General features: G+C 39.0%; 2 protein-coding genes across 2 annotated transcripts; one reads left to right on the forward strand and one right to left on the reverse strand.

Annotated features, from left to right (window-relative positions):
* The first annotated feature begins 1,159 nt into the window (after positions 1-1,159).
* LOC104210690 (uncharacterized) lies at positions 1,160-4,151 on the forward strand. Its single transcript, XM_009759640.2, has 3 exons — positions 1,160-1,598; positions 3,504-3,697; positions 3,798-4,151. Exons 1-2 carry the CDS (start codon positions 1,236-1,238, stop codon positions 3,663-3,665), a joined length of 525 nt encoding a protein of 174 aa, XP_009757942.1. The 5' UTR covers positions 1,160-1,235; the 3' UTR covers positions 3,666-3,697; positions 3,798-4,151.
* Positions 4,152-4,415: 264 nt separating this feature from the next.
* On the reverse strand, positions 4,416-11,088 carry LOC104210688 (casein kinase 1-like protein 10). Its single transcript, XM_009759639.2, has 14 exons — positions 10,412-11,088; positions 10,225-10,265; positions 9,690-9,759; positions 9,229-9,377; positions 9,024-9,119; positions 8,739-8,809; positions 6,801-6,862; positions 6,627-6,690; positions 6,436-6,520; positions 6,123-6,249; positions 5,919-5,992; positions 5,769-5,829; positions 5,544-5,677; positions 4,416-4,970 (listed from the first exon to the last, which is right to left on the reverse strand). The coding sequence occupies exons 1-14, from the start codon at positions 10,485-10,487 to the stop codon at positions 4,710-4,712; spliced, it is 1,371 nt and encodes a 456-aa protein (XP_009757941.1). The 5' UTR covers positions 10,488-11,088; the 3' UTR covers positions 4,416-4,709.
* Positions 11,089-26,632: the final 15,544 nt, after the last annotated feature.

Consider the following 26,632-nt stretch of genomic DNA (forward strand, 5'->3'; position numbering starts at 1 on the left):
TCTATCAAATTTAAATGTGATTGATGTAACTTATTAGTTATAAATTTTACTTTAAGTTGCAATTTACGACAATAGTTATTTTATATCAAAATTAAATGTGACAGACAGACTTCAAGTTAAGACTTACTACAATAGATATTTCCTCCGGATGTTAGCTTTTTAACTAAAAACTAATTTTTTTAATGAAAAAATGACATTGTATAGCAGCTCTTAAAATAATAGCCAAAATATATATAAAAATTATACACTTTTTTGGCTACCGAATATAAATAATTTTTGGCGCGGGATAAAAGTCTAATTTAGTAAGTGTTTGGACATACGAATTGTAAAATTCCGAAAAAGTGTTTTTTTTCAAGTGAAAATGATATTTGAAAATTAGAGTTGCGTTTGGACATGAATATAATTTTGGGTTGTTTTTGAGTGATCTGAACGAAAATTTTGAAAAACAACCTTTTGGAGTTTTTCAAATTTTCAAAAAATTCTAAAATTCATCTTCAAGTGAAAATTGAAAATTTTATGGTCAAACACTGATCTCGAAAAAAATAAAAAGATTTCGAAAAAAAAGTATACAAATTTTCATGGCCAAACGGGCTCTTAATGTGTTACACAAATGAGAAGCAAAAGATACATGCGTCAAGATGGATGACTTTGTGTTTGGCCAAACTTTTTTTTTGGTCAACAGTAATATTTTTCAAAGTCAAGGAGTAAACGGTTTTTAAAAGGAAAAAAAAATACTTTTGAGTAAAAACAAAAGCTGTTTTTAAGAAACTGAAAAAAATAGTTTTTTCCAAAAGTACTTTTAAGAAAATACACTTAAAAATACTTTTTAAAAGCTTGATCAAACAATATTTGTTGCTCAAGTGCTTCTAGAATTGATTGGCCAAATACAAATTATTTTTCACCAAAAATACATTTGAAAAATTACATTTGAAGGCGAGGCGTAACTGGTAAAGTTATTATTATGTGACTAGGAGGTCACGGGTTCAAACCGTGGAATCCTTATAGTCGAACCTTTTCCTGAACCTGTACATAGCGGGAGGTTAGTGTACCAGATTGCATTTTTTGACTTTTTCAAAAGAAAAAAAAGTGTTTTTTTTTTTTCTTTTTAAAATTTTGGGAGCCAATTTAGCGGCAAAGTCTATTCATTTCTAGTTTAATTTTTCAATTTCGGCATATTATAGCCTAGGGTTTGTAATTGAAAGTAAATACAATCTGCCCCAAATTCTTTGTAATAGATGGCTACAGAGGTTTTCGAATGGGAAATCGTAAACGACGATGGCTTTATCTACAAGCGGAGAAAGCTGCAGCAGCTGCAAGTTTCGAGCTCTACCACCTCCGCCTTCGCCGCCCCGGTGCGGCCAAATCCGGCGGTGGCTAAACTGAAAAGGAAGAAACGGGTTCTCTTAAGAATTTTAGAGAGGTTTGGTAAAGATATTGAAGAGTTGGAGCTCTGGGAGAAAGCAGTGAACGACTTGAAAGTAAAGTCGAAAATCCAACAGCAGAAAAGTAGTGATCCGCAGCCGCAGCAGCAGCCGCGGCCACAGCCGCAGCTACAGTCATCGTCGGGTTTCAGCTCAGTTGATCAGCGCCTCTCTCAGGTATTTGCTTGCTTGCCATTTCGTCTCTTTCACGAGTTGTAGGGGTTCACAGGGACATCAAGTTAATAGATACTAATAATTATTGAGTTCGCACTCAAATATTTATAGATATTTAGTGGATAATGACCCTGTTGTTCCCTGCGAGAAATTCAGAAACAATCTTATTTTGAATCGGTAACTGAAATTAGATTCAAAACTAATCGAGATTTAGCCACTTTTTAGGTAAAAATAATATTTGGACAAACATACCCGCTTTTCACAGAGTTGTAGGGTTTTCTACCGCGACATTAAGTTAATAGATTCCCTCCATAAGTTACATTGTTGATCCGTCTTCGTTTGTCCGGCAAAGTATTGGTTAAAAGGTGATTATGTTAATTGCTTTTTGCTAAAAGTGCAAGCTAAATTAACTACTCACCCATTTCACTTTATTTGTCGTAGTTTGTCTTGATACAAAATTTAATAAAGAAAGAAAAACTTTTGAAGTTTGCGGTCTTAAATATGTCATAACATTTGTGTGACTAAACCTTTTGAAACTTGTGGTCTTCAACATGTCATATAATTTATGTGGCTATAAAAGCTTCTCACTAAGGAAATATAGGAATGATTGTATTGAAATACTATAATTAATGCATTTGTTTTCTGGTATTTTAAACTCTGATTTTGTTTGGGCTCCAGGTCCTGTTGAATATATTGGCAACGGAAAATACTAATAGCTTGTGCAGATTCAAATGTTGATTTTTTAAAGTTTTCTTTTGAAAGTAGAGTTAGTCAAAATACTAGTATATTTTTTTGTAGGAACTAAGAATTATGGAAAAGATGTCTGAAAAATTAGTGACCATCAGTATTGGCACTTTTGAGATGCAAGAGTAACATATTTCATGAGCTGTCAGATTTTCTCTGTTGATAAAATGGCAACCTGGAAGGTTCTGTTTGTTTTGGTAACCTGAAATAGCAAATAGCAACCCGAAATACCAAGTCTGATGCTTAAAAGAGGTGAAAGAACAGGGTGAATTAGGTTTCAAGATTGAAAGGAGTGGTAATAAGAGGATGATAATTTCAGATAACCTTTATGCTGATTACACACTACTATTGTGTGAAGCAGATAAGGAACAATTTCTCCATCTTAATAAGAGGAATTCTGTTAGCTTTTGAAGCTGTTTCAGGTTTATAAGTGAACCTTGCTAAAAGTAGTCTATTCAGTGTTAATGCAGACAGTAGTACTAATGAATGATCTGTAAACTATGGTCAGAATGTCAAATTGAAGGTTGGAACTTGTTAATGGAAAAAAAATCAGGTTGTGGACTGATGTTATACTGGGACAGGTCCGAATTTCAATTTCAGGAGAAATTTCTATGATTGGAAAATAAATGAAGTCAGTCAATTATTGCTTCATTAGGAACCTCTGATTTTTTATGCCAATAGGCTTGACTCTCTGATTTGGACAGCAGGTAAGGATGATGACAAATTCTCTGTTAAAATCTGCTATAATATGTTGTAGAAACAAATTGCTACCTTTTTTGGGGAAAATATGATCCAAATGTATTACGGTAGGGTGGTTATAACGGTAGGGTGGTTATACTGAGAAACTGGAATGGAGGGTAGATGTAGCTTATTTTCAATATTAAAGGGGCAAATATGGCCCTTTTCTTGTTTTTTATTTCCGTCTTTCTGAGCCGAGGGTATATCGGAAACAGCCTCTCTGCCCTATCGGGGTAGGGGTAAGGTCTGCGTACACATTACCCTCCCCAGACCCCACTTTGTGGGATTTTACTGGGTAGTTGTTGTTTCTGGGTGTTTCAGGGATGTAGCTGCAACAATTATGGTGCAACTTTTTATTTTTGTACTTTAATGAAATTCCCTTATATCTCATTAGCTCTCTAACTTGGTTGTTATCACTTAACTTAGGCTGAAGCTAAGGAAGATTTAATTCACAATATATTAAAGCGCTGTGATGTTGCTGAAGCCCTATGCTCTGCAGCAGAAGAAAGGGTAAAACAACCATTTTTTGATCTTCCAATTTGGGCACATTCGCCACGCAGTCTTATAAAATCACTAGGTGAAGAATAACTATGAGAATGACACTAGAGAAAACAGTTGAGGTGAAAATCCTTCCCCTGAGCTTGTTTTACAACAGTAATTGTTTGGCTAAATTTAATATTGTACTATGACTGACAATGTCCTGGAAATTTGATGTTGCAGTTTTGCTGGCATTCAAAGAATGTAGCTAAGTTGAATTGTATTGCAAGTTTGCTAAAGTGGTTACAGAGCTCAACTTGGCCCAAGCTTCATGAGTGAACCACCTAAAGAACTAGATACAACATGTTTCTTAGTTGACTGATCGAGCGATAACAACTAGGAGGTTGGCTGGTTACAAACATAACTTTGTCATATTTTGGCATGTTTATATTAGTTACATATTGTTGTACATATTCTGAATGAATGCAAAACTAAACTTAAGTTCATCGACTTTGCGTTTGCCTTGTGCTTTTGTGTAGGATAGTTGAGAGAATTACATGATAACTCTTCTATAATATTGGGACAGTTTTCATGTTCTGCAGATTGTTTCCCTTAAACTGTATTTCTTTCAGTTTTTTTTTGTGTTTTTCGGTTGACGTGTCTCTACTTTATTGGTTGGGTTGCCACATCACATTTGGTCTTTTGGACTGATTGTTGGTTTAGTGTTTAGTAGGCACATTTCTTACAAATGTCAGGTGTAAGGTTCCAGGGGCCGCATATGTATTCAGCCAAATTATAATCATCAGTGTTTAATTCCCACAACGAAATTCCTTCTCTCAAAACAATCGAAAAACATGTATATGAGTTAAAAAGAAACATTCATGGTACAATAATAATATTTATTACATCTATCCGAGTGTACATGTATAAAACTCTAGCACTTTTTACTCATCATTTCTTTAGATGAGTCTAAAGGCTTTTACAATGGCCAGAAGCTCTAAATCAAAACCAAAACAAAGGGATAATGGAAAGTTGGATAAGCTTTAGTTGTCACATAGAACATTTTCAATATACAACACTTAAAAAAGACATCCGTAAATAGGATAGCAATGTTCCAAACAAACAGGAAATTATCTCTTTACAAGTGCGTGACATTTACTTTCTGATCGAAAGGAACTCAAAGCTCCGAAGAGGGTCATCACGTGTCCCCTTACGTGAGAATGGTGATGGTTTTGGTTCGATGCCAGGATGAGTTCTTTGTGTGGTAGACACGCGGCCATTGCTTGCCACTAGTCTGCTCGAGCGACTATCAGTGATGGTGGGATCACCAGAAGAGCTCGGTCTGCTGCTAGAAATGGCAGCCCTTTTTGAAGAGCTTCCATTTCTCGAGGTACGGCCTCTTTCTGAATCAGGTTGCTGCAACATACAAGCAGATTTAGTGATAGTACTACTTTGGCAACTGGCAAGCATATAATCCAGTCAATGAAATGCAGTGATGGAACTAGGAGTTCTAATAAAGGGGACTAAAAGAATGCAAGAATGCAACACCTCAGATTCAGACCTGCAACCTAAAGCAATTTTTTGCCTCCTTTGCAACTATACTAGAAGCTTCCCTTACGGTTGGGGTTTCAATTGAACCCCCTTCAATACATGTAGCTTCGCCCCAGCTAAATGCTAGTATTCGGGATACCACAAAAGGAAAAATATATGCAACTATTAGTTAATAAATTCAATTTCTCTTCTACGACAGTTTCTGTTCAGGATTGAGGCATAGTTATTCTATTAGTACTATTTTGGAAGACTAAGAGCTATTGCACACAGGAATAAATAAGAAGCACTAAACTATTGATTCACGCATTGGCTAGTCATTACTTCTTTTTTTTAAATACACAGATCGACTAGTTACTAAATTAAGCAAGAACAAATAAGGCAACTAAAAAAACAGCACCAACTCCAAAATACAATTGAAAAGAGGGAATGATCAAATACCACATCTTTAGATGAAGTCATATCCTCTGAAGTCTTGTGTCTGGAATGTTCCCCATGCCTTCCTGTACCCGAAGCATTCCTTCTCGAAAATGCTTCAACAGCACCAGAAAACTTGTCTCGAATATCTTGTCCAACTGGATTACAGAAGCAAAACATGTCAAGCTTAATTGACAATAAATTGTCAGTAGCAATGGTGCCATTTACTACTTCGTTCGAATATGATACCTGTCCTTCCTGGTCTTTCAGCAGATGGCCCAGCGTTTAGTCCGGCACTTCCACCAGGAGCCTGGTAGCAAGAGCATGCATGACTATCGTTCATAATAAGCGAGAAGAATGAAAAGTAATAATCGAAAGGAAAGTTTGACAAGCACTAACTCGTCCTCTAGAACTGGCACCGATCTGAGGATACTTCAAAATGGTCCAATCAAAAACATAGTCAAATTGATAACCTGACGTGATGTCAAAGATTAAGGTTAAGAGACTAGAATACATATCAAATAAAGACAAGAATCGAGTAGTTACAAACAGACAGCCGTTGGACCTAAATTTGTAAAAGAAAAGAGCAGTAGTATTATCTACCTTCACGGATAAACAAGTCTCTGAAAAGCCTCTTCAAATATGAATAGTCAGGTTTATCTTCAAATCGTAATGACCGGCAATAGTGGAAGTATGATATAAATTCTGATGGATAGGATTTGCATAACACCTGTTACAGTAAAATGGAATCATGTGTTAATTGCCTCATCAGTTGTAGTGAAGAATTTCCATCATAGCTCAACAAGATAATACGACATAAGGATCGCTGGAGGTGTCACGACAGATGCTCTTGTAATTTACAAAAGGTGATGACGGTGTCACATAACTAAGACACTCTGATGATCACAACAAGTACCTCTATTGGAGTTAACATCTTCTTCTCACTGATTTTGTCGTATTTCTGCTTCTTGGTACCAGCTTTCAGTCCTTGCCATGGAAGGCTAAACCAAGAAGAAGGTGTCGGAGGTCAGCAAACAAGTCTACAATTTACATTAGGAAGAAACAGAGAGATGCTAAAACAAAAAGGTGAAACCCCCAAAATCCAACCTTCCTCTAAGAAAATACATAAGCACGTAGCCCAGAGATTCTAAATCATCTCTTCTGCTTTGCTCTGTCCAGGGAAAAAAAGAGAGAAGAAAAACAACAATTTATGAGTTATAAATGACTCTAAAGCTTCAGTAGTGCCGTGGTTATTTGACAACTTAAATGATATACACCTACCAACTCCAAGGTGCGTGTTGACACTGGCATAACGAGCTGTGCCGGTCAGATTCTTGTTTTCTCTGGAAAATTATTGAGAAAGAAAACATATCAAGGGTAGTCCAGATACAATTCATAATTGAGGGGAAAGAAACAAAGAGTAAAACCAAAATTAGATTGACAACGACATAAGATTTTATGATCAGAAGGTAACACAATCTAGTAGTACCAGTCAGTTCAAACAATCAACATTTGCAAAGGCCATCTATAGTGAAGACCTTTCTGAAGGTTCTTCCTTTCAACTAACACTTGGAAACAAGAAAAAAACCGGCTAAAAAAATCTCAATGGGATACCGTAAAATCTCAATGGGATACAGTGGGAGATGAATTGAATTTCTTACTCTACTACTCTAAATGTACATGAACTCCCATTTTCACAGATAAATTCATACTTGTACTCTAGTAACAACATATATGTATTTTGAGTAATAATTACAAAGGAAGCCATGGTTCAATTTTCTGAAATACTAGTAACAACAACAACAAACCCAGTGAAATCCCACAAGTAGGGTCTAGGGAAGGTAGAGTGTACGCAGACCATACCCCTACCTTATGACGGTAGAGAGGTTGTTTCCGAAAGAGGCTCGGCTCAAGTGAAGTGAAAATGAAGCAATAGAAAATGAAGCAATAAATAGATAGTAGCAACAACAAGGTAGTAAGACACGGAAGCAAATGGTGCAACATGCAATAACAAAGGTCTAATAATACGACACTATAAGAATAGAGCCAATCCTGCTGGAAATAATGACACACCGTGTAATAATGGACTAGGAATAGGAAAATACAAGACCAGTACTAATACTACTGGAAAGACTAGACGAAACTCTAGAGTGCCCGTCAACCCACAACCCTAATCCTCGACTTCCACACCCTCCTATCAAGGGTCATGTCCTTGGTAAGGCTATTTCCGAAATACTAGTAATGATACTAACATTTCTTCCACGAGGCTCCCCTTTTTTTATGTTTTTATGTGGAACATGTTTTTTTTGTCTTTTCGGCTTGAACTGGGTCATGCCATCGTATATTTAGAGAGGCATACACAAGCTGGAGTCTTTGGGAAGTTGATAAGGCCATCAAGTAGATCTGGTTAATGATTCCTGTAGTTATTTTTTGGAGTTTGTGGAATGAAAGGAACCAAAGATGCTTTGATGGAATCTCAACTCCAAATCACACTCTTAAAGCTAATTGTTTGCTCAGCCTTTTTAGCTTTTGGACTTTGTTAGCTCCTTAGTTATTGTTTAGCACATCCTAAAGGGGCTTACAAACTCTTTATTTTCTGTATTTTTGTCTTCTGATTTTGTAACTATTGCATCTACTTGATGCCTTTCTAATGAAATACCTTACTTCATCAAAAGAAAAAAAACTTTACTAGAAATTGAATACTCAATTCCTTGGTAGTATATTACATAAAGATTAATTATATTCAATAATCCTATCACCACCAATAGAATGTCATTGAGCTTTTTGAAAGCCAGATAGAATTTTCTATGATGCTTGATAACTGTGAGTTTACTGTTTTGAAAATGCAAAAGTTTTTATCAAGTGTGTGTGCGCATATATATGTATATAAGAGTAAATTATTCTAAGCGTGTTTCCAACACGACAATAATGCTGTACTAAGAAGTCATTTGACAAATATTTCCTTGCTAATTTTTCACGGTGGACAAAGAATCTCCAGAAATGTTGATTTCTCCATTAAATGTCACCATTGCTTGTAATTAGTCCTATGCAGGCCTTTCACCTAAAGTGAAGAAAACAACAAAATCATTTATGCTTCAATCCAAAGCTAGTATAGGTCGGCTAGGTGAATCTTCATTCAAATGTTCAATAGTTTGGGTTCTCTAACTTTAGATTCTCTCAATATATAAAGTGAAAAAAAAGGTAAAAAACAAACAGTACCTGTATGGTATATGCTTGTGAGTCTGTAGGTCCCTATACTTTTTGGCAAGCCCAAAGTCGATCGCGTAAACCTGTCATTAGTTTGTAGAATTAGTTTTATTGCAATATAACGACTTTCATATTCTGCAACATATCCTTTTCATTTGAAGCCCTTACCTTCAGCACTAATATTTGGTAATGGTATCACAAATATTGAAGCACAATAGCTAGAATAGTTTTATAAAGTAAATGATGGCTTTAAAATTGCATTTCCTATTCAAGAATAAAAATAGCATGAACAAATACCTGATTTGCTTTGCGACCTAGTCCCATTAAAAAGTTGTCTGGCTTTATGTCACGGTGAAGAAATCCTCTTGAGTGCATATACTCAACTCTATTAATCTGAAAATGACACAGAGAAAGATTATTACATCAGACTCATACGCAATAGTTTTAGAAGAAAAGAAAAAGCTAATCTATGAAAGAAGTGGGATGACAATGAACTACTTACTAGTTGATCCGCAAGCATTAAAACTGTTTTCAAAGAGAACTTCCTATTGCAATAGTTGAAGAGGTCTTCCAAACTCGGTCCAAGAAGGTCAATAACCATTACATTGTACTCGCCCTCAACTCCAAACCATTTGAGGTTGGGAATCCCGGCTTCATAATTAATGGCAGAGATAAGTAGTCAATTTTCTATACATATCATTCCCATCCCAATAGTTCTTTGATTAGACGAAACACAACAGAACTAATTGGTTGCTACTTCCACCCGACCAAATATTTTCTAATCAGAACAGACGTCATGTAAAAGGGGAAAATAGCCTATAAGAAATTAACAGGGCCCATTCAAGCTAATAATTAGCGAAGAAGGGTCTGTGAGTATGAACTTCTGACAAGTAGCGTATAACACAGTTGCATCATTAATAGAAGAAAGCCGAGGATATGTAAAGGACATGAAGAAATACTTACTTCCTCCTTGGAGAAGCATATATATTTTTGATTCATAATGAAGTTGAGGGTGCTTCGTCTTGACAGATTCCTGATATTTGCGATAATAAGATGAGATGAACAGTTCCACTAAGTAGGAAAGCAATCTATTATGTAAGATTTTAGGTTTAGGAAGAGCAAAACAATAACCATCCGTAAATGCAATGCAGAATCAGGACAGTAGTTGTTCCTTAACATTTTAGTGCTATAACTCCACTAATATTAAAAAGACGAGCTAAATGTCATATCAATAATTCAATCAATCAACTACAGTTCAATCTCAAGTTACTTGGGGTCGACTATATGAATTATCTTTTCGTTCAAATGAGTATGAATCATCTGCATTTATTCCCATATATTCCGGCTCATTTCATTCCAATACTACATAATTTATCTTAACGGTTCTCTAAAACTAAAGGTTCTCTAACTTCCACACAAATCTCTACATAGACATAACACAACAACAAAGAAACAACTTAACAGTATGAACCAAACACTAAGAAGCAAAAGCCATTACCAGCTTAATGGCAACTTCTTCTCCATTCTGTATATTCACACCTGAACCAAAAAAGCAACAACAAACAGAAAAACATAAGAAACACAAAAACAATAGCTAAAAAACTACACTAAAAACACACAAAAAAAATCAAAATTAAAATGGAGTTGACCATAAAATCAAAATCTACCAAGTGACATGCACATACCTAAATAAAGCTCACCAAAAGAGCCACTACCAATCTTCCTCCCAAGCTTAAACTTTCCGCCCACAACATGATCCATGTTGATTCAAGATTCAAAATCCCCACTTCAAAATTTTCACCAACAACAATTTTCAACAGCTAAAATAAATAAAAAATTACTCAGATTTTCACCCCACTTAGATTAACCCCCCCAAAAACCAAGAAAATCCAAGAATCAATAACCCCATCAAATCAAGAATCCATTGTTAAAGTTCACAATTTTGAATTAAAAAACAAGAAAAGAAGGAATAAAAATCCTATCTTTACAAAGAAAGGCCTAAAAATTATTGATCAAGATTCAAGAAAATTATTTTGCAGCTACATCCTTAGATAAATACAAACACCCATCATCTAAAAATACTCAAAAAAGGAACAAAAATCCTATCTTTATGAGCAAAATCACCCCATTGATTAAGAAAAATTAAATCTTTCTGCAAACCCAGATGTACAAACTAAAAAAGTGTAGTTCGGTTCTCTTTTTTTTTTTTTCTGCCGTGTTTCTGTTTGACAGATGAATCAAAGAAGGGTCAAGAATTCTTGGCAATGGAGAAAATGAAAGAGAAGGGACAAATGAGCTAAGATTGAGGGGAGAGAGAGAGAGATTTTAAGAAAAATAACAATTAATTTTGTGGGAAAAAAACATTTAGTGGGCCTTTGGACATAAGAATTGTAAAATTCTGGAAAAAAGTGAACGAAAAAATTTTTAAGTGAAAATTTTATTTGAAAATTATAGTTGTATTTGTACATGAATATATTTTTGGGTTGTTTTGAATTTTTTGTGAGTAGTTTAAGTGAAAATTTTGAAAAATAACTTTTTAATTTTTTTTTAAAAAAATAAAATTTATTTTTAAATAAAAATTAGAAATTTTATAATCAAATACTTATTTCCAAAAAAATAAAACTTCATGTTCTTAATTTTGTGTTGTGGAAAAGCAAGGAGGACAAAGAGAGGAGGATTGATTGGTAATATTATTTTGTTTCTTTCTTCTTCTGTTTTTATTTGTTTATTTATATCTGTCTTGTTGTTTAATATATTTTTAGAAATATATAAAAATGAAAATTATTTAATAGGGAGTACTAAAAATTATGTGAGTGATTATTAAATTAATAGAGTGCAAATGATGATTTGATGAAAGTTTAGAGCTTTGTCTTCTCAATTTGTCTGCCGCCTAACACGTGTGTTTATCCTCTAAGAAAAAGAATACATTTTTTTTGTTTTATCCGCATTTTTTGGTGTTTACCAAATTAATTTTGTATACATATATTTATCATTTTACTGTAAATATGACCTCAAAATAACAGAGGTCAAGGTCGAATAGTGAGACGATGGGGAAAAGCTTCATCGTCTAAAGGGAAACAACCCAAATCACCAGCTAAGACCCCTAAATGATCGTTCTATGATAAAGGAGGTATGGATGCAGAGACAGTCAGAAAGTTTGCCTAGAAGCCACCACCTTTGAAAGAGTGTGTGATAGCTCACTGATCGAACGCTATTGTATCGAAGATGAATGGGACTAAGCGAGCCGCCCAAGCTGTGAGATGTAAAAATACATCGGTAGGGAAGCGTTCTGCCTTAGAGAGAACTAACAACAACAACAACGACCCAGTATAATCCCACAAATGGGGTCTGGGGAGGGTAATATGTACGCAGACCTTACCCCTACCCCGAAGGGTAGAGAGGCTGTTTCCAGGAGACCCTCGGCTCAAAAAAACAATAGGAGATGATATATTAGTACCATAAAAATGCGTAATAAAAATAACAACAATATATAAGAGATATGAAATATGAAATACAGGATACGAAATACGAAATACGAAATAGATGGCTGGTATAGTACAACTAGAAGGTAAAGCCCTGCATCAATAGACGACCACTGACATTCCTAGTCTAACTCCTAACTAGATAGTCTCCCTCACTTGTGCTGTAGAAATATTCACACTCTCCCCTAACCTACAACCTTAATGCTCGACCTCCATAATTCCCTATCAAGGGTCATGTCCTCAGTAATCCTAAGTCGCGCCATGTCCTGTCTGATCACCTCTCCCCAATACTTCTTAGGTCTCCCTCTACCTCTCTGCGTGCCCACTACAGCCAGTCACTCACACCTCCTCACCGGTGCATCAGTGCTCCTCCTCTGAATGTGCCCGAGGAGGAGTAAATACATATTTTAGAACGTGCCCACTACAACTAAATAATATATATTTTCAATTTAATTTTTAAATCTTAAAGTTAAATTGTTTGATTATATAACATCAAATTTGAGTAAATACATACCTCTTCATTTCCCCCCCCCCCCCACCACATCCATTCATCACTAAGAAATGCATGCTTAATTTTGTGAAGACACAGGATGCAAATAAGTATCTTCCTTGAACATTTGCCCTTTTCTTGATTTTAAAATTTTTTCTAACATGAATTTATTTTCATATTACTTCATTCATCTCATTTTATTCTGCAGTATTTGACTTAAGATGTTAGTTTAAAACTTTTTTGCTAACTTTATACAAGTGTTATTTCAGTGATACTGTAAAAAAAATTACAATTAAGAATGTTGATTTAATAGAGAGAATATTACATCAAAGTTTAAAATTTATATTATGGTGAAATATAAACGAGATGTAGAATAATATTACAAGTAGACTGTTAACAATTTTTTTTAATGTTTAAAATGAGAGGAATATCGAAATGTATAAATTTATAACAATCTCACCGCGTATTACTGATTTTGAATCTTGAATTCGCATTATACTAGCAATAGTAATGTGATCACTTTTGGTGATTTATAATTTTATATATATGTAATATAAGTATTTGTGAGAGGTAAGTTTTACGAAGTGGTGGTTATATCGACTATGTTATATGGGATAGAGTGTTGGCCAGTTAAGAACTCTCATATTCTAAAGATGAAAGTAGCCGAGATGAGGATGCTGAAGTGGATGTACGGGCATTCCAGGTGAGATAAGATTAGGAAAAAAGTTATTATAAGTTCCGTGAGGAGTTGTGAGAGATTGGCTATGGTTGGCATAAAGAGAGGTAGAGACAAGCCTAAGAAGTATTAGGGTGAGGTGATTATGCACGACATGACGAAACTTCATCTTACCGAGGACATGACCCTAGATAGGAGGGTGTGGAGGTCGAGGATTAGGGTAGAAAGATTAGGGTTAGCGGGGTGTATTCCATTGTCATCCTAGTGGCAATAGTATTAGTCTTGTAGTCTCTTTTTTTCCCTCTTCGTAGAGCTATATTCCTACATGTTATTTATTTCGATTTAGTTATTTTACTATATCGTTGTTATTTATATATTGATGTTGTTATTGCTTATTGCTACTGTTCCTTTTCATTTTGTCTTTGAACCCAGGGTCTTCGGAAATAGCTTTTCTATCTTGGGGCAAAGTCTGCGTGCACACTACCCTCCCTATGCCCGCTTGTAAGATTATACTGAATATGTTTATGTTGTTGTTGTTGTAGTAGTAATATAAGTATTAGATCGTCTGTTATTACAATTTGATTTGTAAGTGAGTTTAAGTTTGGGATTCTAATAGTTGTATGTATTAAAGTTTCATTTTATGTCCTAAATTGATATTTATATAGCATTATTTTTTTGTAACTAAAAAGACACTCAATTTTACCTAAATATCATTAAAATAAGTCTTTTTTTGTAACCCAAAAAGTAACTTAGTGGGCGTTTGGACATGAAAATTGTAAAATTCCAGAAAAAAATAAAAATAAAAATTAAGTAAAAATGATATTTGAAAATTAGAGTTGTTTTTTAATTTTTGTGTAATTTAAATAAAAAATTTGAAAAATAACTTTTGGAGTTTTTTAAATTTTTGAAATCCTTTAAAATTCATCTTTAAGTGAAAATTGAAAAATTTATGATCAAATACTGATTTCAAAAAAAATTAAAAAAAAATAAAAAAAAAAGTGAAAAAAACTCTATGGCCAAACGGGCTCTTAATTTTGTCTAAGCAGAGACAGGAGGAGGACCAAGACAATATTATTTGTGTCAAAAGAGTTAGGAAAACGTGGAAATAACAACTGCCCACCAATCTCATTAATTAATACTTTAATTAACTGTAGCAGTAGTAATACATAAATGTCCCAGCTGGTGATTTGTACAGTATTGTCATGTCTTGCAAGAAATGCATTATTAGATCTTGAATCTTGTTGTCGCGTAGTTCGGGACTTGAAATTTATGGGTTCGGGATTTTACATTTTTAAATTGTTAGATTCTAAATTAATAATTTATACATATTCAATAAATTTTTAAGGCAAATATATAGTTTGGACCAAAGCTACTGGGTTCGACTGAATCTGTAGTTTCTACTCTCCCTCTGTCCCTGGTTGTTACATCTTGCATGCACTGATGTGCAGAGACGAATGAAGAATTTGAAGTGTATGAGTTTCTATAGCGCCTTTAATTTGATTTATATAATAATAATAATCAGGTTCCTAGTCACATATTTATAAATATTTAATGAATTTTTTAATATACATATTGTTGGATTCTAAGGATGGCAATGGGGCGGTGCGAGTGCAGGGCGGGGCGGGTTTGAATGTTAGTGGGGTGAGGCGAGTTTGAGAGTTTGCGGTTATGGGCGGGGCGGGGCGGGTTCATTTTTAAATAAATAAAAAACGCGACGCGGGTCGCGGGTGGAGATTTAATTTTTTGAACTAACAAAAACCTAAGGTTTTGGGGAAATTCTGGGTAAATTGCTTGGTCATCCACCTTGATTTCTTGGCTGGAAAGACTTCCAGGTAAATGTTAGTAGTAATTCGTAAGAATTGCACGGGCGCCCTATTTCGTCGCTCCTATTTAACCTATACCTATTTTTTTTAAAAACTTTTAACTTGTACCCACTTTTTAAAAAACTTTTAACTTGTACCCACTTTTTAAAAAATTTCAGTCCCCTTTCTCCTCCTCCTTCTCCCAGTGATCTCCATACCTCTCCGGACTTAACATTGATGTAGCAATATCTCTCCTTCTGTGGCTTCACTCAATTCCTCAGAAGCCATCTTACTATGCATAATTAAAATAATTGTAACGTAAGAAAACCTTTTTGTGAAATGAATATTTTATAGACCGAGACGGTTCGAAATCTTTATTTTCAATATGCTTCTTCAATGTTTGTCAAAAGAAAAGTCAATTGTGTTACCGGAATCCCAATTTAAAGTGTTGCAGCTCAAAAGAATCTAGTCTTTTTGACATTTATGGAGCTATAATATCCCCAACAACTAAAATAGTACTACTTAATGCTATTTAAAGTCATCAGATCGCAAACTCTCGCATGCAGAAAGATCAGGTGGATGAAGTTAATCAATGATTTTTCTGCAGTACTGGTCATGTATATATCCCTGCAGAAGGTATGAGTTCCTCCCCCAAAAATAGAAACTTTAGCAGTACATACTCAAGGGTTTTAAACACTTCAGCTCTCGCCAGTTACAAACAAAAACTTTAGCTCTAGAGCTGAAGTTCGACAGTTACAAAATAAAACTTCAGCTCTAGAGCTGAAGCTTACAAACAAAAACTTCAACTTTAGAGCTGAAGTTCGCCAGTTACAAACAAAAACTTCAGCTCTAGAGCTGAAGCTTACAAATAAAAACTTCAGCTCTAGAGTTGAAGTTCGCCAGTTACAAACAAAACTTCAGCTCTAGAGCCGAAGTTCGACAGTTACAAAACAAAAATTTCAGCTCTAGAGCTGAACTTCAGGCCTGACTACTAGAATGTTGAAGTTTTGCGTGATTGTCTTTGCTACTTCAGCCTTGTATGCTGAAGTTATGCGAAAAAACGGGTACGTTTGCAATTTTTTTTACAAAGCGGACATAAGTTAAAACGTGACACAAAAAGCGGGTATAAATGCAAATGCCCCTAGTAATTCATTAGCTTCAACAGTTTCTAGTCTATTTTGACAAATCAAGTATTTCTCCGAGTATTTTGAAACAAAAACTAGGACTTTGTTCTTTAACTGTTTTTTATTTTTATTTTTTGCTTTCTCTTTAATTTCCTTTTTAAGTGTTGTCACAATTTTATATTTTTATATTAATTTTCCAGCTCTGTATGTGCCCCAACAAGGGATTTTCTTTGTTACATAGAGAATTTTTGCATTTCTCAACTGCTGAAATCGGCCATGGTGTCACTCCTATTATTTTTGTGCACTGAAAAGCAATGACAAGCAAAAAGGCTACTTCAAAAAAGCTAAGTATATGAAAGAGAGAGAGAACAATTTGGATATAATTAATTATTTTGTTAAAAAAAAATTAGATTTAAGTCTAGCTTTCTGAAAAAGATAGAATTTTTATTAAAAAAATTTGCAGGGTGGGGCGGGGCGGGTTTAAATTGCGCGGGTTCAGACAGAACCCGCCCCGCACCGCCTGCCATTCTGTGCACGGTGAAATCGGAGGGACCATTTTCCTCGTTATTATGATGCCCCGTGAACACACTTCCCAAGGTTCGAGACTGGGGTTGAGTTTCACCCTCGAGGGCTGTCGAGGCTCGGCCTCGGGGTAGTCTATATCAACGACTATATTAGAGGGGAGAAAGTCTGTCAGGCTAGACCAATGTTAGTTTGAACCCGCATCATGACATCAGCCAGGTGTCCCATCCCCCTTCTTTTCTTTGTAATCAATGTTTGTTGTACTATGATGGGGTTCCCCTCTTATATAAAGAGGATCCTTGCCACTTTGTAACTTTCTGTTGTTGCTCTCATTGCTCTACACGAAATATACAAGAAACATTCCATTTTGCTCTCTAACATATTCTCTTGATATTATTGCTTTCATTTATTATCTTCATATTTGTTCATCATTTATAGCTTGTCATTGACCATAAAGAGCCTCCGTTAATTTTATTATAACTGTTAGTCACATAGCAACTGCCTTTGATAGCTCGTAATCGAGCCTCGGGATCAACCTTGAGGCCCAGAATTGACAAGACCAAGGCCCAGGATAACTAGCCTATCGGTTTGATTATAGCTCTCTCCTTAACTTTACTTTGCCTTTAAGTCTCATGTATCTAGCATTAACTGCTTAACAAACTATCATAAAAATAAATTACGTATTTTTTAGAGTTCCATCAACAAATTTAATTGTTATTATCATTTTCACGGTAAACAGTTTGGCGCCCACCGTGGGGCTAAAAATAATAGTGATTATTTTCTTGCTGGTTTTGTCACGTAACACAAGTTATGTTTCACACTTGTTCTTGTCCAAGATCTTCAAATTTCAGGTTGAAATGCCTAACTCATCAGATAGAGGTGAAAACAACTACCTGGAGAGCCGGGGAAAAAATGGTGTGGCTGTCCCAGCCTGGGCACAAAAAGAGATCCCTCAGCATGTCGTTCATATGATTATCGGAGGGATCGACATTCCCCAAGGGCCCGTGATCAAGCGGACAAAAATATATGCTGCAATAGAAGGGCCGAGTTAAACCTGTGCTCGTGGATCCAGGCAGCTCGGCCAACGTAATCAGGTCAGAGGTAGTAGAACAGCTTGGGTTTCTCGACCAGATCGTACCCGCCTCCCGGGTCCTCCACGGCTTCAACATGACCAGCAAAGTAACAAAAGGAGAAATCACCCTCCCAATCGGCACATCCGATACGGTTCAGAACACAAAGTTTCAAGTCATCAATGGCGACATAAGGTATAATGCATTGCTTGGCAGGCCGTGGATACACAGCATGAGGGCAGCACCGTCGACCCTGCACTAGATGATTAAATTTTTGGCAAAGGATGGTATAACGACCATATATGGAGAACAGCATGTAGCGAAAGAAATGTTTGCGGTTTACAAGGAGGAGTCGACCCCCCACTTCCGACCTCGGACATGTCTGGGAGCATACAGACCCCCAAGGATGACGAAGAAGATTTCCTTGCTCCTCGAACTTTAGTTTCCCCCGAAGAGTCGGATGCAACGAAATCGACGATCTGAAGCAAGTTGTTTTGATCGAACACCTCCCCGATCGTAAGATATACATAGGGACGTGATTAACCCCCGAACTCAGGAAAACATTCATTCAATTTCTTATCGATAATATCGACTGTTTTGCATGGTCCCACTTAGATATGATAGGTATCCCGCCGAAAATAACCTTCCACCGACTGAGTGTCAACCCCAGGTTCAAACCGATGAAGCAAAAAAGAAGACCTCAGTCTGAGATAAAACACGCATTCATCAAGGATGAGGTAACAAAACTCCTTAAAATAGGATCCATTAGAAAAGTGAAGTAGCCCGAGTGGCTGGCCAATGTAGTAGTGGTACCCAAAAAGGGGAATAAGCTAAGAATGTGCGTAGACTATAAAGACTTAAATAAGGCGTGTCCCAAGGATTCGTTCCTATTGCCTAACATCGATTGTCTGATCGATGTCACATCCGGCCACGAGACCCTCACCTTTCTCGATGCTTGTTCGGGGTACAATCAAATTCAGATGAACCCCGAAGACAAGGAGAAGACCTCGTTCATCACAAAGTATGGTACCTACTGTTACAATGTAATGCCTTTCGGACTAAAAAATGCAGGGGCCACATACTAGCGTCTAGTTAAAAATGTTTGAGAGTCAAATAGGCAAATCCATGGAAGTTTATATTGACGACATGCTAGTTAAGTCCCTGCGCGGAGAGGACCATTTTACTCATTTGCAGGAAACATTCGACATCCTCAGAAATTACAACACGAAGCTCAACCCCAAGAAGTGTGCCTTCGGGGTGGGGTCGGGCAAATTCTTAGGCTTTATGGTATCAAACAGTGGGATCGAGATTAACCTCGATAAAATCAAGGCCATCGAAGAAATCACGGTGGTAAATAATGTAAAGGCCGTGCAACGGCTAACAGGTCGGATAACGGCTCTGGGTAGATACATATCCAGGTCATCCGACAGGAGCCATCATTTCTTCTCCTTACTCAAAATAAAGAACAACTTCGAATGGACTCCAGAATGCCAACGCGCCTTAGAAGAGCTAAAGCGATATCTGACTAGCCCACCTCTATTCCACACGCCAAAAGAGGATGAAACACTATATCTATACTTGGACGTATCCGAGATAGCGGTAAGCGTTGTGCTAGTTCGAGAAGAGCAAGGTGCGCAATTCCGTGTTTATTACGTAAGCCGAACCCTAGGGGATGCTGAAACTAGGTACCCACACCTCGAAAAATTGGCTCTTGATTTAATAAATGCATCACGAAAATTGAAACCCTATTTTCAATGCCATCATATTTGTGTTCTAACGACATACCCCCTCCGGAGCATATTGCACAACCTGCACTATCGGGTCGATTGGCCAAATGGTTTATCGAACTCGGGGGGTATGGCATCGGGTATCAACCTCGAACAACCATCAAGTCCCAGATCCTGGCAAACTTCGTGGCCGATTTCTCGCCCTTCCTCGTGCTCGAGGTAGAAAAGGAATTTTTACTAAAATCGGGCACGTCTTTCGGGGTATGGACCTTGTTCACTGACAGCGCCACAAATGTGAGAGATTCGGTACTAGGTATAGTCCTAAAGCCACCCACGGGCGGCGCAATCAGGCAATCCATAAAAACTGCAAAATTGACTAACAATGAGGCCGAGTACGAGACTATGATTGCAGGTTTAGAACTGGCCAAAAGCTTGGGAGCTGAGACCATCGAAGCAAAATGCGATTCACTCCTGGTAGTGAGCCAGGTGAATGGGAGTTACGAGGTCCGAGAAGACAGGATACAGAGATATTTGGACAAACTCCAAGTCGCATTATGTCGCTTCAAAGAATGGACTTTAGTCCATGTACCTCGAGAGCAGAATAGCGAGGCCGATGCCCTCGCAAACCTGGGATCATCTGTTAAAGAAGATGACTCACTCCCTAGGGCTGTCGTTCAGCTATCTAAATCAGTAATCGAGGAAGGCCATGCGGAGGTTAATTCCACCAGCCTAACATGGGACTGGAGAAATAAATGTATTGATTATTTGAAAGATGGAAAATTGCCTGAGAATCCAAAGGAATTTAGGGTCGTGCGAACCAAAGCAGCCCGATTCTCGCTCGATGAAAATAAGACTTTGTACAGAAGAACTTTCGACGGCCCCCTAGCAGTATGTCTGGGGCCAGGGGATACAAATTATGTACTCTGAGAAATTCACGAGGGCGTCTGCGGAAATCATTCTGGTGCTGATGCCTTAGTTCGAAAGGTAATCAGAGCATGCTATTATTGGGACAACATGGAAAAGGACACCAAAGAATTCGTCCGTAAGTGCAAAAAATGCCAGAGATTTGCCCCGATGATTAACCAACCCAGTAAGCAGCTGCTTTCGGTCTTATCACCATGGTCGTTCATGAAGTGGGGGATGGACATCGTCGGACCCTTGCCAACGGCACCAGGTAAGGCTAGATTTATTTTGTTTATGACTAACTATTTCTCCAAATGGGTGGAAGCGCAGGCCTTCGAAAAGATAAGAGAAAAGAAGTCATCAGCTTCATCTGGGACCACATCATGTGCCGATTCGGGATTCCTTCCGAGATAACATGTGATAACGGGAAACAATTCATCGGGAGAAAGGTAACACAATTCCTTGAGTATCACAAAATCAAGAGAATCCTATCGACACCCTACCACCCGTGTGTGAACAGCCAGGCCGAGTCCACAAATAAAATCACCATCCAAAACTTAAAAAAGAAACTGGAAAGAGCCAAGGGAAAGTGGAGATAAATATTGCCACAAGTGCTGTGGGCATACCGAACAACTTCAAAATCGAGCACAGGGGAAACACCGTTCTCTCTAGTGTACGACGTCGAGGCTTTGATACCAGTGGAGGTCGGGGAGACGAGCTCCAGATTCCAACACACCACTGAGAGCTCGAACAACAAATCCATGACAATGGCCCTCGAATTACTAGATAAAAGATGAGAAGCCTCGCTGGTCCGAATGGTCGCCCAAAAGCAAAGGATCAAAAGATATTATAATAGGAGAACGAACCTCCAACATTTCGGAGTCGGGGACTTGGTTCTAAGGAAAGTCACCCTTAACACCCGAAACCCTAATGAAGGAAAGCTATGCCAAAATTGGAAAGGACCATACCGCATCCTCGGAGTAGTCGGTAAAGGGTCTTATAAGCTCGACACCATGGAGGACGAACAACTTACAAGAAACTGGAACATATCAATGCTAAAACAATATTATTGCTAGGGCATCCATTGGAAAATTCCGAGAACATCCTCGAGCACTCGTTGCACTCTTTTCCTTCAACCGGATTTTGTCCCTAGAAGGGTTTTACCAGCAAGGTTTTTAATGAGACAACGGCCATGCAGCACCTAAAGGAGACCCAACAAATATTCAAGCTTTCTTTTACAATCCACTTCAAATACTGGGGGCCCCCCGGAAGGTCATCTACTCGGGAAAGCCAAGGCACCCCAAATTGGACCTCGATAGGGAAAGTAATGTACCGAGCCAAATGGTCGAACGAATTGTGCCCATATATAGCAACCAAGCTTTTAAAAACAAAAACATGTGTATTTGTACCAGGTAATCAAAGAACACTTTTCATCAAAGCACTTTATGCTTCAAAAGAAACTCGAAGTTTCAACAAAGAGGATTCCTCTGTCAAAATGTCCCGAACACTCGGAGACTGGCGTCATCAATTCAACACCTGAATGACCTCCGGGTCGGGACTCCAAAATCATAAGCCCTCAAATAAGGCAACGTGAAAATCGTGAAACATCTCCAATGCCGAAAGTACCCCGAATACTCGGGGACTGGCATCAAAATCTCAAAAAACACACGACCTCAGGGTCGGGATCTCCAAAATCGTAAGCCCTCGACGAGGTAATACAAAGTTTGCAAATAATGGCTCCCGAGTCAAGAAACCCTCGATGACTCGGGGACTACCGTCAAGCGCCACCTCCATCGACTTGTCAAAACTAGAGGCTATAAGACCCCGAGCAGGCAGACTCGATATCATAAGACCTACATAAGGCATCAACTATATCTGTAAGTCCTCAAGCAAGGCATGAATCACACTTGTACTAAGTGACAATATCTGTAAGACCTCAAGCCTTGCATGAACAATACTTATACCAAGTATCCAAAACTGTAAGACCTCAAAGGCATGAAAAACTTGTAAGACCTTACTAAAGACATAAACCCGATCTCAAAGTTTTGGCTATATATCGAACTTGTAAGACCCTTAAAAAGGCATACCCTCGATATAGATGCCGAAACTATCTCACTCGGGACTCAAAGGCTCCAGCTGAACACAAGTGACTTCGGTCACACGACTGTACCAACCGAACTAACATGACTCGGGAACACCTGATTGTCGCTACAAAATCAAAGGCCTTCAATTACTCCGAATCTACTTCGGAAAGAACCGGTTAAATAGGCTACCCTCGATACAAGCAAAAGAGCTTCGACCATGTCAGCTCCCAAACATCAGCTTCGAGATACTCAGCCTCCGAGCCAAAACCTCCTGAGGTGCTCGATCATCACCATATAATGACTCACAATCGAGGTTTTTTATTAAGCCATCGAGGAGTCAGGCAAACACTATTTATCCTTATCGAGGGAAAAATAAAGCCCACATAAATGGCCGCATCGACCAAGCGCGTAAGAGCCATTGTCGCCAGCATAATGAGCCTCAGGGCCACACACATAAAAGGTCGCATCGACCAAAAGCGTAAGAGCCACTATCGCCAGCCTGAAATCTGAAAACTTGAGGGTCAAAATGAGCTCGAGTCGTAACCCAATTCGGAGACTGGACCCAAAACAGTTAACCAAATATGCCTAATGGGCAAAAGTGTAAGAGCCATTATCGCTAGCCCACACTAAAAGGCCGCATCGGCCCAAGGCGTAAGAGCCATTGTCGCCAGCCTAATGAGCCCCAGGGCCATACACATAAAAGGTCGCTTCGACCCCAAGGCATAAGAGCCATTATCACCAGCCTAATGAGCCCCAAGGACACCCACATAAAAAGTCGCTCCAACCCCACACGTAAGGGCCCGAAGTCCAGCTCGAAATTCTAAAAATTTGAGGGTAATATGAACTCAAGTCGAGATCCAACTCGGACACTGAACTTAATCTAATAAAAACGCTTGAAAGCAAAAGCACAAGAGCTCAAATGCCAGCTTACTCTACGAAGGGGGAACCGACCCAGTGTGTATGAATCATTGTCACCAGTCTCGACGATAGCGAAGCCCGAGGGTCTAACCCGAAGATCGGGATCTTGGGTAGAAAGTCAAAGAACATCATATAATATTTCCGAAAAGCAAAAATGAAGGAAGGAATAGGAAATAAAAAGCCTTCTTATAATCTCCAGGGGGATGTTTACAAGTCTTAAAATAACCCTTACAAAGAGAAAACCGAATAGAATCCTAATCCGTCATCGAGCCTACATCTTCGATAAAGGTTGCACTCTGACAATTACGGGTCCTTTTGCGGATCCTATTCGACGGCCTCTTCCCCTCTAGGGGCTCCACCTTCTTTTTTATCACCTCCTGAGCCATTGCTCGGCGCACTACCGAAAGCAAGCAAGGCAGAATCTCCCTTCACCAGGGTCTCCACTTTCTCGAACTTGGCAAGCAAAATGATATCTCCAACATATATGTCCCCAAAAGTCTTCCCCAGAGATCCTGATCGAGCATGCTCCACTGCTTGAGTCAACCACGGTTCGGCCCCCTCGGGTGCCCCTCCGGCTTGAGCACTTATCGCAATAGAATCTTCTCCATGCAAAGATATAAGCGTCTCGGCTTCAGTCCTGATCCTGGATAATGTAGCCACCAGCTCTAAATAGAGACCTTTGTACCTGCTACTACCCTCCCTCGCCTCACTAAGCTGACACCCAGCTAAGATCACATTCTCCTGGAGGGCATCCCTCTTAGAAGTTATCCCTCTCTCACGCCGTTTGAGTTCGGAGACTTCAGAGTCTATGGCCCGAAGCTCCTCTCTCAGCAGGGCTCCTTCTTTCTCAAACTACACAAATCAGATCCAATATGTTAAAGCATCGGGATCTGGCAAAACATTCAGATAAAGGCAAAACGGGGACTAGATAACCTGCTCAGTAAGGAGAGCCTTCTCATGCTCGAGACGGGTCGCCTCGACCTGAACCAGGTGAAAGTCTGATTGTAAAGACCTTGGCCTGAAGACACGAAAAAAGACAAGTTAGAGAGACGAAGGTCAAGGCACCTGAGGCCTGAGCGATAGGCAGGGTTAGCAAAGATTACTTTCTCGCAGAGCCTACTCATTTCGCCAAAAATAAAGGAAACATTGATCTTAGGAACTCCCTCAGAAACGGTTGGGAGCATTTCGAGCACATCCCCGCCTTTGACAGGCATCCCCACATCGGGAGATTCTTCTCATGGGGCATCTTGCACTTCTTTAAAAGGTAGGGTCGTTCCCTGAGGAGAATCAATCACAACCACGACACTGGCAAGGTCAGCCAAGACCATCCCTTGTCCATTCGGAGTCCCTAAACTAGGCCCCTCTGAACCACCTAACGAAGGCACCTTAGACCGAGGGGAACTCTGATCACCGACCAGCTCGAGGGCATAACCCGATACTCCCTCGGTTGTCTCTCCACCACGAAGTGGGACCGCAACGATATCAGTCTCCGACTCGAAAGCCACCACCTTTACGACCCCAGGATCGACCAGGTTTATCCCTCATTCGGGCACTGTCGAGAAGTTGTTCTCCCCCTCACCCTCAACTCGAGGGTTTTCCACCGTTTCCAGGGTCAGAGTTGACGGGTCAGCCTTATATTCTTCCACCTTAATCTTCTTAGATTCAGAAGGCCCGTTCGACGGATCCCTTTTCTTCCCTTCATTGGGTGCCAAATCACCTTCCCCGTCGGGTAATGCTCCCTTCATCAAGGGGACTTCCCCCAGACCTACATAAATACAAGAGGTAAGCACAGGGAACGAGAGCGCTTCCAGTAGCGATTTAAGTCGAAAAGGATGACTATAGCAAGGGTAGAGGCTCACCATGATCCTTAGCTTCCCACCGGGCCCGGGATAAATCACGCCACACTCGCTCAGCATACGGGCAAATCGAGTTCAGGTGACCACCCCAGCCCAGGAGGTCCAAAATCGCACCAGGGTAAATCGTTGTGGCTACGTTGGCAAGAAAAGTTAAGTGCATGGAAGAACATATTCAAAGAGAAACGAGGGAATGCTAGATAATGTGTCCACTTACATTCCACATTCTACCTCTTGGGAAACAACATCTTTTCCGCCGGGATCAGGTTAGAAGTCCTTACTCAGACAAAACGGCTCATCCATCCACCATTCCCGGGCTCCTCGATGCAGGTTAAGAGGGCCATCGGGGCTCAGCCACAGAGTTTGATTATCCCCCCACAGAAGAGACGGGGGTTGTACATCCTGATCAGATGATCAAGGGTGAAGAGCAGCTCCCCGATCATGTTCACGTAGTACCTGATCATGTAAACAACACGCTAGAATGAAGGATGGATCTGGCTAAGAGTCACTTGGCATCGTCGGCAGAAGTTGAGAATCGCAAGGTCGATCGAAGGGGAAGATGGCCCCACCGGTCCTAGAGTGAACAGATAAGTATACACACTGAGGAAACCTATTTTGTGTGTCATAATATCCTCATCCCAAGAAGGGATCTCCACAAGCACCGCGTCCCCCCAGCGACAATCAGCTTTCACTCTTCCGATGTCTGTTATCGAACTAATATACTGAGTCACGACTCGCTGTGCCCCGACTTCGAAGAAGGCCTCTCGACCTTGAAATCAGAAGCCATCGTGAAAGATCCTGGAACACATTCCTCTGCACTAGGAGGCATTGTCACTTCACCTTGAGATAAAAGAGAAGAGGATGAGGACATATTCTCCTGGGAAACAGAGGCGGAAGTTTTTGCCATTGCTAGAAAATTCCGGGAGAGAAAGTGGAGTCGTGTTCCTAAGGAAGAACAAGGGTAAAGAAAGAAAGAATCTTTTCCTTTGGGTTTTGGAAATGTAATAAGTTGGGAAGAGCAAGGAGGGGAATATTTATAGGATCCCCGCGTGCGCATTGAAGAAGGCCAAGAGGCATCTAACTGCCATAATCAATGTGGAAGCCTCCAAGGGCTGCGTACATCGTCTTTTGGAATATCGGAGGGGGCAAATGGTCAAAGTCGTTTCTTATCACTTTCACTCTAAGAAACGTGGAGACTATCTATGCACTGTGAAATCGGAGGGACCAATTTCCTCGTCATTATGATGCCCCACAA

The sequence above is a fragment of the Nicotiana sylvestris genome, chromosome 2 (assembly GCF_000393655.2).
Source record: "Nicotiana sylvestris chromosome 2, ASM39365v2, whole genome shotgun sequence".
Classification (NCBI taxonomy): Eukaryota; Viridiplantae; Streptophyta; class Magnoliopsida; order Solanales; family Solanaceae; genus Nicotiana; species Nicotiana sylvestris.

Bases quoted from the DNA above. Each gene is read 5' to 3' on its own strand.
- LOC104210688 (XM_009759639.2), bottom strand. From the start codon at position 10,487: ATGGATCATGTTGTGGGCGGAAAGTTTAAGCTTGGGAGGAAGATTGGT. The intron at 6,863-8,738 runs GTACTGTTTGTT...ATAATTTTCCAG, and splicing joins CACAAGCATATACCATACAG to AGAAAACAAGAATCTGACCG. The intron at 6,250-6,435 runs GTACTTGTTGTG...TTACTGTAACAG, and splicing joins AGATGTTAACTCCAATAGAG to GTGTTATGCAAATCCTATCC.
- LOC104210690 (XM_009759640.2), top strand. From the start codon at position 1,236: ATGGCTACAGAGGTTTTCGAATGGGAAATCGTAAACGACGATGGCTTT. The intron at 1,599-3,503 runs GTATTTGCTTGC...CACTTAACTTAG, and splicing joins TTGATCAGCGCCTCTCTCAG to GCTGAAGCTAAGGAAGATTT.